The sequence below is a fragment of the Entelurus aequoreus genome, linkage group LG15, assembly GCF_033978785.1.
Source record: "Entelurus aequoreus isolate RoL-2023_Sb linkage group LG15, RoL_Eaeq_v1.1, whole genome shotgun sequence".
In the NCBI taxonomy this organism is placed as follows: Eukaryota; Metazoa; Chordata; class Actinopteri; order Syngnathiformes; family Syngnathidae; genus Entelurus; species Entelurus aequoreus.
Window position 1 is genome coordinate 35,228,539 of NC_084745.1, and position 12,372 is coordinate 35,240,910.

At 36.6% G+C, this 12,372-nt stretch overlaps 1 protein-coding gene across 1 annotated transcript in view; it reads right to left on the reverse strand.

The window, feature by feature from the left end:
• prex2 (phosphatidylinositol-3,4,5-trisphosphate-dependent Rac exchange factor 2) overlaps positions 1-12,372 on the reverse strand; it is a 230,730-nt gene that overhangs the window by 132,699 nt on the left and 85,659 nt on the right. The window contains exons 12-13 of the mRNA XM_062021283.1: positions 10,268-10,371; positions 10,141-10,190 (exon numbers count right to left, since the gene is read on the reverse strand). Of these exons, the coding sequence (XP_061877267.1) occupies positions 10,141-10,190; positions 10,268-10,371 (154 nt within the window). The remainder of the gene's footprint in view (positions 1-10,140; positions 10,191-10,267; positions 10,372-12,372) is intronic.

Below are 12,372 nucleotides of genomic sequence, written 5' to 3' on the forward strand. Positions count from 1 at the left end.
TCTTCCACAGTGGACATATATAGATAATTTTTTTCAAACTGATACAAACATCAGAAAAGTTAACTAACAATTTAACTTTTAGTAATGTAAATACCTCACACATTGATGTTTGGCTTGGCTGACTTAAAATATATTTTCTGGGTGACTGTTTATAAGGTTTTGAATTGTCCAGATTGTACGTTGCCTTCTGCCCAAGTGCAGCTGGATAGTCTGTTCGACACTGTTCTTGCAAAGACTTGGAAACCACAATACCGCGGTATCTACAATACCGTTATACCCCTAATTATTTGTATTATTAAAAATATATATATATTCTATAAAATATACATTTTTTTCAGAACTTATTACTGCATAGTCATTAATAACAATGACAAAAACAGACAAACATGGAAGTAGTGCATAAGGTCATAAGGATTGTAGACTGCTGATATTTTAAAAAAAAAAGTTAAAGACATATTTTTAATCAAGCGTTTTACTGATCATGTTAAACTGTAATGGTTTTTTTTTTACTATATTTAAAAATGTTATTGTGATATTTTCTATTGTATTTATTGCTACTATTACTCTCTCAATGTTATGTTTGAATCACCTTATTAATGTATTATTTATATTTTATTTTGTACATACATTTTATCATATGTATCATACTATTTTTTAGATGGCGTTAATTTTTAGTTATTCTCCAGTTTGGACACCTCAAAAGTGGCGTTTCTTCTCAGGCCCTAAGTGCCTCGCCATGTTTTGTTTAGTTATTGACAATAGTACTGTGTGTGCGTTTGTATGTATATGTTTTCTTCTTTTCTTTTTTTTGTGTAAAGCACTTTTTGTTTGCTACTTGCCTGTGTATGAAATATTCTGTTACTTTTAGAAAATTACATAATTTTTATATGGTTTTTGCCCCATTTTATTCTATTCTATTGATCATTTTAACTTTTTCTTAACAGATTCAATTTTTAGAAGTAAAAACTGCATAATAGTTACTAACGATGACAAAAACAGACAAATATGAAAGCAGCGCATGAGTAAGGTCATGTAATTGTGTTAAATTGTGGACAATTGGTGCCAGCAAAACAACATTCCACCAAGCAGTGTTTGGTCCCCGGGGACCCCCGTCCATCTCAGCCTGGTGTTCCACACTCTGCCAGACCCCAAGACACAGAACCGTGACGTTCCCATGAACGCGTAGGCCTCGCCCTGGGGGACACGCAGAGGCCAAGGGCAATGGCCCGGCACGGGAAAGTCCACTAAACTGGTGTGACCACATGCAACTGTGTCTGCTAACCGCACACACTCTGCTAGTGTGTTGGCAGTTTTTGTTTGCTGCCTTGCTTCGTGTACAATGCGACATTGTGTTAGCTGTGTGTGTATGCCACTGATCAAGCACGCCAAAACAGTTTGGAGCTGTAACAGAAAATCCTCCCACCTCCTCCCCCTGAATAGGAGAGGCTGTCAGGAGTGATAAATTGGGGGTAAGCTGCAGTGTGGTGGGCACCCATATGTCCAGCAAGAGGAAACAGCAGGTTGAGGCCACAGAGGAAAAGCAGCTTGTTCTCCCCCCCATTTTTGTTTGTTCGCCAGCAGTAGTGTCAAAAAAAATAAAAAATACTATGCCACAAATGTCCATGAAACTTTCAGGACGTGTGAGGTGAGGACAAACCTGAATAAACCACAAATGACTATGACTGTCTGCTGTTCTTAGGAATCTACTGCAAAAACACTAGCCAAAGATCCTCTACAATAGGAGAGCTCTGCTGTTTTAAAGGACCTACTACTAAAACGCGCGTCAAAGATCCTCTGTACAACATAGGAGCTCTGCTGTTTTTGATCATCCATTGCAAAAATGCTAGTCAAAAATCTTATTTGACAGGAGTGTTCTGCTGTTTTTAAGTACCTCTTATAAAATGCAAGTCAAAGATCCTCTACACAACAAGAGGGTCTGCTGTTCTTTGTGATCAGCTACAGAAATTGCTAATCAAAAATATTTTATGAGAGTCGTGTTCTCCCGTTTTTAAAGATATACTGCAAAAACACAAGCCAAAGACCCTCTATACAACAGGAAAGCACTGCTGTTTTTAGTCATCATTTGTAAATATGTTAGTCAAAAATATTTATGACATCAGTGCTCTGCAGTTTTTAAGAATCTACTGCAAAAACACAAGCCAAAGATCCTCTACAATAGGAGAGCTCTGCTGTTTTTAAAGGACCTACAGCTAAAATGCAAGTCAAAGATTCTCCATACAACATAGGAGCTCTGCTGTTTTTGATCATCCATTGCAAAAATGCTATTCAAAAATCTTATTTGACAGGAGTGTTCTGACGTTATTAAGGAGGTATTGCCAAAATACAAGTCAAAGATCCTCTACACAACAAGAGGTTCTGCTGTTTTTAGTCAGATGCAAAAATTATAGTTAAAATATTTTATGACAGTCGTGTTCTGCCGTGTTGAAGGATCTACTGCAAAAACACGAGCCAAAGACCCTCTATACAACAGGAGCGCTCTGCTGTTTTTAGTCATCTTCTGTAAATATGTCAGTCAAAAATAGTTGTATGACATCAGTGCTCTGCCATTTTCAAGGACCTACTTCAAACATGCAAGCCAAAGATCCCCCATATAACAGGAGAAAGCTGCTGATTTTAGTAATACAATGCTAGTCAAAAACATTTTATAAGGCAGTAGTGTTCTGCTGTGTTTAAGATCAAATATATTTTATATTACAGGGGTGCTCTGCTGTTTTTAATAACCTACTGCTAACACACCAGTCAAAGATTCTCTATACAACAGGATTTGTCTGCTGTTTTTTATAATCGTGTACCAAAAAGCTAGGGGGGGGGGGTGTTATGTTTTTTTTGTCATAAAAAAATACAATCATGTGTGCTTACGGACTGTATCCCTGCTGACTGTATTGATCTATATTGATATATAATGTAGGAACCAGAAATATTAATAACAGAAAGAAACAACCCTTTTGTGCGAATGAGTGTGAATGAGTGTAAATGGAGGGGGGAAGGTTTTTTGGTGCACTAATTGTAAGTGTATCTTGTGTTTTTTATGTTGATAAAAAATATACATATACATATATATATATACATATATATATATATATATATATATATATATATATATATATATATATATATATATATATATATATACATATATATACATATATATATATATATATATATATATATACATATATATACATATATATATATATATATATATATATATATATATATATATATATATATATATATATATATATATATATATATATATATATATATATATATATATATATATATATTTTTTTTTTTTTTTTTTTTTTTTCAATTTCTTGTGCGGCCTGGTACCAATTGATCCACGGCCCGGTGGTTGGGGACCACTGTTCTATATGACATGAATTATCTGTTGTTTCTAGTGACCTACTACCAAAATGATAGTCAAAGATCTTCTATAGCAGTGGTCCCCAACCACCAGTCCGGGGACCGGCACCGGTCCTTGACGCAATTGCTACCGGGCCGCACAGAGACATTATATAATTTATAACCGACTGCATTTTCTCCTAATTAACTTTGGCCAGTCCCACCAGACACACCAATAAGCTTGTTTATAGATGTATTATAAAACTCCTGCTAGGAAGTCACCATTTGCTATATGTGCTACATCTTTGTTACATGGGACAATGCACATTAGTAAACATATCAAACGTAAAGCTGCCAAATCGTAGCCAAAAGCTAGGTTCCATCTGCAGATCAGGAACAAAGTGACCATAGTAGTTAAAGTGCATAAAGCAAAAGGAGAATTGCTAAATTATTGCATATAATAATTGTGCTGAAAGAAGAAAATACACATCTTCTTTGGCCTAGTAAGTTAAAGTGCTGGTATTATTGCATATATTACACAAGTAGTTAGCAATAACAGATGTATTTACACATAGATAATTGTACCAAAAAAAGCTAACATTAGTATATCTGCGTATGAAATATTGCACATAATATGAATACATAACTTTTAGAAAGGAAATACAAATCCACCGAAATCTATTGGAACTAATGGCAAGTATTTCTCACTTTCTTATATATCCATGCTCTTGTCCTTGAATGTGATGTATCACCTATTCCCCATCAGATACTAAAGCCAAAAAAGCCTACTACTAGCAAAAACGAGCAAAAAACTAAAAGTCTATGGAGTGTGACGATCTGTCACTTCACGTCTGGATATGTTTCCTTAGTTGGTGTTTATTTCCTGTCAACGCTCTTATTTTTGTTCCACTTCCCGCATGTCTCCCAGAGCGCTCGTTTCCCTCACCTGTCCCTGACTGGCACACCTGGTTGCAGTTGCCAATCAGGCTGCTATTTATGCCTGCCTCGCCTGTTCGTCAGTGCTTGAGGATTGATTATGTTAAGGATTTTTTGCAGCATGCATGACTGCTTCTCTTTTGTGCTGAATTGTTACTGACTCAGTGCTGGAGGCTGCTATAATGTTGTGCACTTCCCTGCTGCACCTTTGGTGTTTAATATAATTAAAGACTGTTAACTGCACGTCGTCCTCCTGTTTCCTGCATGTTGGGGTCACAACTACCGCAGTCATGCGAGTTCCTGACATGGAGAGCTTTTTGGCAAAGAGAAAAGGCCAGGGGCTTCCACTAATTCAACATTATGGTGACTTTTTTCATGTATTCAATTTTCATACACTTATTTGCTATATTCATCTGCCACACGTGGAAGGCCGGTCCGTGAAAATAATGCTTACATTAAACCGGTCCCTGGTGCAAAAAAGGTTAGGGACCCCTGTTCTATAGGACAATAATTCTCGGCTGTTTTAATGACCTACTACCAAAAACCTAGTCAAAGATCCTCCATATGTCAGGAGTGTTCTGCCGTTTTCAAGGACTGACTGCAAAAATGCGAGTCAAAGAGCCTCTCAATGACAGGATCCTTCTCTGCTGTTTTTAATGACCAAGGACCAAAAAGCTAGTCAATATGATAGGAATTGTCTGCTGTTTTTATGACCTTCTACCAAAAAGCTAGTCAAAGATCCTCTATAAGACAAGAGCGTTTTTGCCGTTTTCAAGGATGTACAGCCCTGCAAATATGCGAGTCAAAGATCTTCTAAATGACCGGATCTCTCTCTGCTGTTTTAATGACCTACTACCAAAAAGCTGGTCAAAGATCTTCTATACGACATGACTTCTTTGCTGTTTTAAATGATCTACTACCAAAATGATAGTAAAATATCTTCTATAGGACAATAATTATCTGCTGTTTTTAATGACCTACAATCAAAAGCTAGTTAAAGATCTTCCATATGGTAAGAATTCTCGGCTACTTTTAATGACCCACTACCAAAAACCTAGTCAAAGATCATCTATATTAGGAGTGTTCTGCCGTTTTCAAGGACCGACTGCAAAAATGTGAGTCAAAGATCCACTATATGACAGGATCCCTCTCTGCTGTTTTTAATGACCGAGGACCAAAAAGCTGGTCAATATGACAGGAATTCTGTTGTTTTGAATGACTTTCTACCAATAAGCTAGTCAAAGATCTTCTCTACAACATAAATTATCTGTTGTTAATGACCTATCAAAATGATACTAAAATAAATTCAACAGGACAATAATTATCTGCTGTCTTCAATGACCAACAAATTAAAAGCTAGTCAAAGATCTTCTATATGGCAAGAATTTGCCGCTATTTTTAATGACCTACCAAAAACCTAGTCAAAGATCCTCTACATGACAGGATCCTTCTTAGCTGTTTTTAATGACCCAGGACCAAAAAGCTAGACAATATGACAGGAATTCTCTGTTTTAAATGACTTACTACCTAAAAGCCAGTCAAAGATCTTCTATAAGACAGGAGTGTTTTGACACTCTACTGATCTACTGCAAATATGTGAGTCTAAGATCCTCTATATGACAGGAATTTTCTGCTGTTTTTAATGACCTACAACCAAAAGGCTAGTCAAAGATCTTCTACATGACAGAGCCCTTACTGCTAAGATTCTATATATGACAGGATCCTTCTCTGCTGTTTTAATGACCGAGGACCAAAAAGCTAGTCTATGACAGGAATTCAGAGTTTAATGACCTACTACCAAAAAGCCAGTCCAAGATCTTCTATGATACAGGAGTGTTTTGCCATTTCCTAGAATCTACTGCAAATATGATCTTCTACATACCAGAGCCCCTACAGCTAAGACGCGAGTCAAAGATCTGGAGTTATCTGCTGTTGTTTTTTTTTTAAACTTACTCTACTGCCAAAAAGCGAGTCAAAGATCTTCTACATCAGGGGTGCTCATTACGTCGATCGCGATCTACCGGTCGATCGCGGTGGGTGTGTCAGTCGATCCCCAACCAGGCATTAAAAAAATAGTCCTAAAAATGAGCAATCATAAATCTTCACTATGACGTCACTTTCGTCACAAGATTGACATTCACGGCACCCGAGGGTCTTCTGAGATGACGTTGGCTGCTGCCAGCTCATTATTAAGAAAAAATTACCGACAGGAAGGCGAGAAACTCTTTTTATTTCAACAGATTCTGGCGCTGTACCTGTCGTCAAAACTCCAAAGACCGACTGCACAGTTGCACAATAAAAGCGCTGCTTCATCCTGCCTGCGTTAACAACATAAGAGTCTCAGAAAGCTGGCGTGCACAAGCTAGCAAGCTACAGAGTTTGCCGCCAATGTATTTCTTGTAAAGTGTATACAAGGAGTACGGAAGCTGGACAAATAAGATGCCAAAAACCAACCACTTTCATGTGGTATTGGACAGAAAGGAGGACTTTTTTTCTCCTCCTTTTGAAAATGAGGACGTTATCAGCACCACTGTCTGATTCCAATCAAAGCAAGTCATCAGAATCAGGTAATACACCAACTTATATTCTTGTCTTCATGAAAGAAAGGAATCTATATGTGTTAAACATGCTTGCATTAACTTTAAACACCTTTAACTTGTTAACAATATTAACTATATGTGTTAAACATGCTTGTATTAACTTTAAACACCTTTAACTTGTTAACAATATTAACTATATGTGTTAAACATGCTTGTATTATCTTTAAACACCTTTAACTTGTTAACAATATTAACTATATGTATTAAACATTCTTGTATTATCATTAAACACCTTTAATGTATTAACAATATTAACTATATGTGTTAAACATGCTCGCATTATCATTAAACACCTTTAACTTGTTAACAAAAACATATATTTCATAAATAAGTAAATATGAATTATATATATGAATGAGGTAGATCCCCGCGTCTTAATCAATTGAAAAGTAGCTCGTCTGCAGAAAAAGTGTGAGCACCCCTGTTCTACATGAAAGGAACCTTCTGCTGTAGTTCCAGACCTCCTGCAAAAAGCTTGTCAAAGATCCTCTATTGTATAAAACATGAGTGCTTGTCTGTTTTTAGGACCCTTCTGCAATATTAGAATTTAGTCGCTTCCCAGTTGCAAAGTTATTTGGCTCACATTGCACCAGTTGAAAGTTTTTCTTTCCGGATTAGTGTCAAAGTTCACACACTAATTAGCAGCCTTGTCAAGAAGAATGATATCTACTGTACTGTACATTATTGACCTTCTGGAGTGTCATTTATGAGCGACCTTTACTGTATTGTTGCCTTGCAGAGTTTGTGTGAGCCGTGCGGGGTCAAAGGTGACTGGAAAGCTTCCCTGAGACGTCTGCACAATATGCACGTCCAGCTCTCTGCCAGGAAATTCCCGCCTAATTAGTTTGCTCCAATTAAAGTCCGGCATTCCCAGGCTGCATTGTGCTGAGAACGCTACATAACGGCAGAACGCCTTTCTAGTAAAAAAAAAAAAAAAAAAAAAAGACTGGCCGCCAGAAAAGAAGGTTTGTGCGTTTAGAGGTTTGGCGCGGACACAAACACACAAACAGAAAAGGTTTTTAGGAGTTGGCTCAAATGGAAACGGAGAAAAGCTTTTAATTGGTTGGCTGTGATGTGGTGAAGCCATCAGCGAGCAAGCAAAGCATGCTTAGAAAATATTCCGATAAAACTTCATCCTGTTTCTTGCATTGATTAAGACAATGTGGGAGTCACCATCACATGTTATTAAAAAAACAACATAAACTTAATTTTTTAATTTAAAATCTAAATCAGACCTAATTTGAGTGGCAACAGAACAAGATGTAAAACTGTTTTCAGATTATTGAAATCACTTGAAGTAAGACTGTGGTTTTTGTTAGTAATCTGGTCCAAAGGGACCAACAAAAACCAAATCCAAGCAATTGTTCCCATAAGAAATAATGTAAATCCAATTAATCTGTTCCAAACAGCCAACAATATTAACATTAAACATTTTATAGAGAACAATCATATGTTTGCATGCAGTAAACAATACAAAATACATAAAAATGGTGAATGAAACATATAAATGAACATTTAACATAACATTTACCTTTTATTACAAAATCTTGTTGGCAAAGGCGGCAATAAGCAGAGGGGGAGGTGGGATGGGGAGAATCATGTAATTGGCACCATTGTACTTTGCTACGAGTTTCTGGCACTCGCAACTTTCTTTGGCCCCCATGGTGATTTATCTGGTACTTAATAAACAAGTACAGACTGAGTCACCTACGTGTATTGTATATGCACTCAATTCTGCGGGCAAACAAACGCAACAACATTTTACGCGAAAAACCAGATCATGCAAAAGGTGGGCCGTACGAAAACCGAGATACCACTGTATATACTGTATAGACTCAGACTTCCTTTTTATTGTCATTCAAATTTGAACTTTACAGCACAGATAAGAATACAATTTCGTTACATAGACTCATGGTAGTGCAGGATAAAAAAGCAATGAGGTGCATATATAAATAAATAAATAAATATATATATAAATAATATATAAATATATATATCAAATAAATAGATGTATATGAATAAATAAATAAATAAATAGATTACTGTACAGATAAATATATTGCACTTTTCCACATGCGTCCACGTTTATTGATGCATGTTATATTGTCTTTTTTTTATTCCAGCGAGTTAATCCATTTTGGGGGGAGTTGAGGGGATAATTTAATTATGATGCGTTCAAGAGTCTTACACTTATGTGTGTCAGATTTCAGAAAACCGATGCATTCACATAAGACTTGTGATAAGGCTTTTGGGGTTTTTGTTATTTTTCCTGTGTTTATCGTTTCTTCCTGTCTAACGCTCTGATTTTTGCTCCACTTGCTGTTTTGGTTTGGTTTTGCAGTGACTTTACCACTGTTCTGAGTGCAGTGCTCCACACCTGCTCTTGTTCAGTGATCAGGTGACTCGCCTGTCTCTGATCACCAATCAGGAGGGTTTATCTGCCCGTGTCGCAGTTTCGTTGACCAATGTTCATAATGTGCCTTGTTAAAATACTTATCTGGTCACCTACCATCCCTGCATCCTGGGGTCACACCAACAGAAACCTCATGCCACCGTGACAAAATAAGCAAATTCTACCCTGATTTCAAATATTTTTCTTGCTTACAGTTTCAATGTTTGCAATGCATGGTGACTAAAATGAATCTTTGTTACCATGAACATTAAAAAGCCCCAAAACTAGGCCAAAACAAAGCCATAAAAGTCAACAACACATAACATTAACTTTTTCTTTAAATGTATTTTTTTAATGAGGAAATGTGTAAAGCATAGAAGTAGAAATGTCACTCATTTCCACATAGGGACGTGTCTGGCTGCCAAGTACAACAATAAAACCTAATACACATCAAATACATAAAAACTAATATTTTTTACGTAAATACATTTACAACATGTATATATCCACAACACCTGTAGGCGGCAGTATGTACTGACTCTTGTTTCTCAAGGGCTTTCAACAGGTGAGTAATTTTACTTTATTTTACTATTATACAGAAGATAATTAAATTTTATACATGTAGGATCATTAAAATATTCTATAAAATATGCAAGTTTTAATAATGGTGTGAAGCTAAAATACATTAATTTCCTTTGAATTACGGTACTGATAATTATAATTTTTATAAAATCACCTGTAGAATGAACATATGTCCTGTAAAAAGTGACCCTCCTTTAAAACTTGTATGTTGTTTTTATATAGATTATTTTTTTGGGAGTGTGAGAAAAAACATGGCTGCTGTACCTGATGACAGGAGTGAAGAGGCTGTGAAGGCGACAGAAGAGGCGAACACCCTGAGGGGAAAAAAGCATCACTAAAACGATTGCGGTGGTGTGAAATGTGAAAATGGATGTCGTCCGGCTTTTCTTACCTTGGCGATGACGTCGTGCATGTCACCTTTCGGGTGGTAGGTTCCGTCATCGAAGCGAAAACGATACAAGACGGGCTCAGCTTTAAACTGGTGTTTGTCTGTGACTACAGTATGTGACAGAAATAAACATTTTATAGAGAAGGGCTGAACTGCAAATGTAATTAAAACAGCATTTACACATTAAAAAGACACACACCTCACAGCTGCAGCACATTTGCATTTGTTTTTTATTTCTAACTTTCTATGGAATATTTTATACTTTGTTTTCAAAGTTGGTAACATAATACGTGAAGATTACAGGAAGTCCAGCTATCAGTAATTGTGGAGGTATGGACAAGGTAGGATTTAATAAGATCGCCTTCTTCCTACTCCTTTTCTGTTGTGTTGAATTGTGGAAGCGTAAACATGGGATGTACTTCAATGTAATTTGCGTTAAAATGAGCTTTTCAGTTGTATTATGCAAGTGCAACCACGTAAAGTACTTCAGTATAACTTGTGTTAAAACCCGGTTTCTTCCTACTCCTTTTCATACATGCTGATTAGTGCAAGTGTACCCATGTTATACTTGTATAGCGCGTTTCTACCTTTAAGGTACTCAAAGTGCTTTGACACTATTTCCACATTCACACACACATTCGCACACTGATGGCGGGATCTGCCATGCAAGGCGCTAACCAGGACCCATCAGGAGCAAGAGTGAAGTGTCTTGCTCAAGGACACAACGGACGTGACTAGGATGGTAGAAGGTGGGGATTGAACCAGGAACCCTCAGGTTGCTGGCACGGCCACTCTCCCAACTGCGCCACGCCATCCCCATGTACTTCAATGTAACTTGTGCTAAAATCGGCTTCTTCCTACTTTTTTCCCGAACATGTTGAATTGTGCAAGTGTAAACATGTGATGTTGTGTAATATAACTTGAGTTAAACTCAGCTTCTTCTTACTCCTTCTCAGGGGGCGTGGTTGGGGCGGGGGGCATGGTTAAGAGGAGAGTATATTTACAGCTAGAATTCACCAACTCAAGTATTTCATATATATATATATATATAAATACTTGACTTTCAGTGAATTCTAGCTATATATATATATATATATATATATATATATATATATATATATATATATATATATATATATATATATATATATATATATATATATATATATATATATATATATATATATATATATATATATATATATATATATATATATATTTATTTATTTATTTTATTATATATATAAATAAAAGAAATAGTTGAATTTTAGTGTTCATTTATTTACACATATACACACACGCACACAACACTCATCTACTCATTGTTGTACTTGAAAGTACAATGCTTTGTTAAGGGTTGAATTGTCCATCCTCTTTCTATTCTCTGTCACTATTTTTCTAACCATGCTGAACACCCTCTCTGATGATGCATTGCTGTGTGGCACGCACAAAAGTGCTTTCATCAAATGCACGAGAGTGTGGAATCTTCCATCTCTCCCTAGCATGGCCCAAAACCGGTCAATCCTTGCTTCCTGGGGAAGATCTTCCCTGGCAAGCAATTGGTACTTCAGTACTTGTACCTGGAGGCTGGTCAGGTCCAATCGCAGCTGCGGCAGCCTTTTTTTTTTTGGGGCGTGGCCTCCAGCTCCGGCTGAATACCGGGAGTTTGTCGGGAGAAAATCTCTGTCGGGAGGTTGTCGGGAGAGGCGCTGAATATCGGGATTCTCCCGCTAAAAACGGGAGGGCTGGCAAGTATGTTGATAAGACTTGTTTAAAACTTGGCTTCTTCCTTCTTTTTTTCCCCAGACATACTGTATTGTCCAAGTATAAACATGTAATTGACTTCAATATAACTTCTTAAACTTGGTTTCTTCCTACACCTGATTTGTGAAAGTGTAACCATGTTATTTACTGCAATGTAACTTTTGCTAAACTCAGCTTTTTCCTACCTTTTGCCCGAACATGTTGAATTGTGCAAGTGTAAACATGTGATGTACCTTAATATAACTTGTGTTAAACTCTGCTTCTTCCTACTTCTTTTCAGACATGTTGTATTGTGCAAGTATAAACAGGTAATTACTTCAATATAACTTGAGTTATATTCTGAT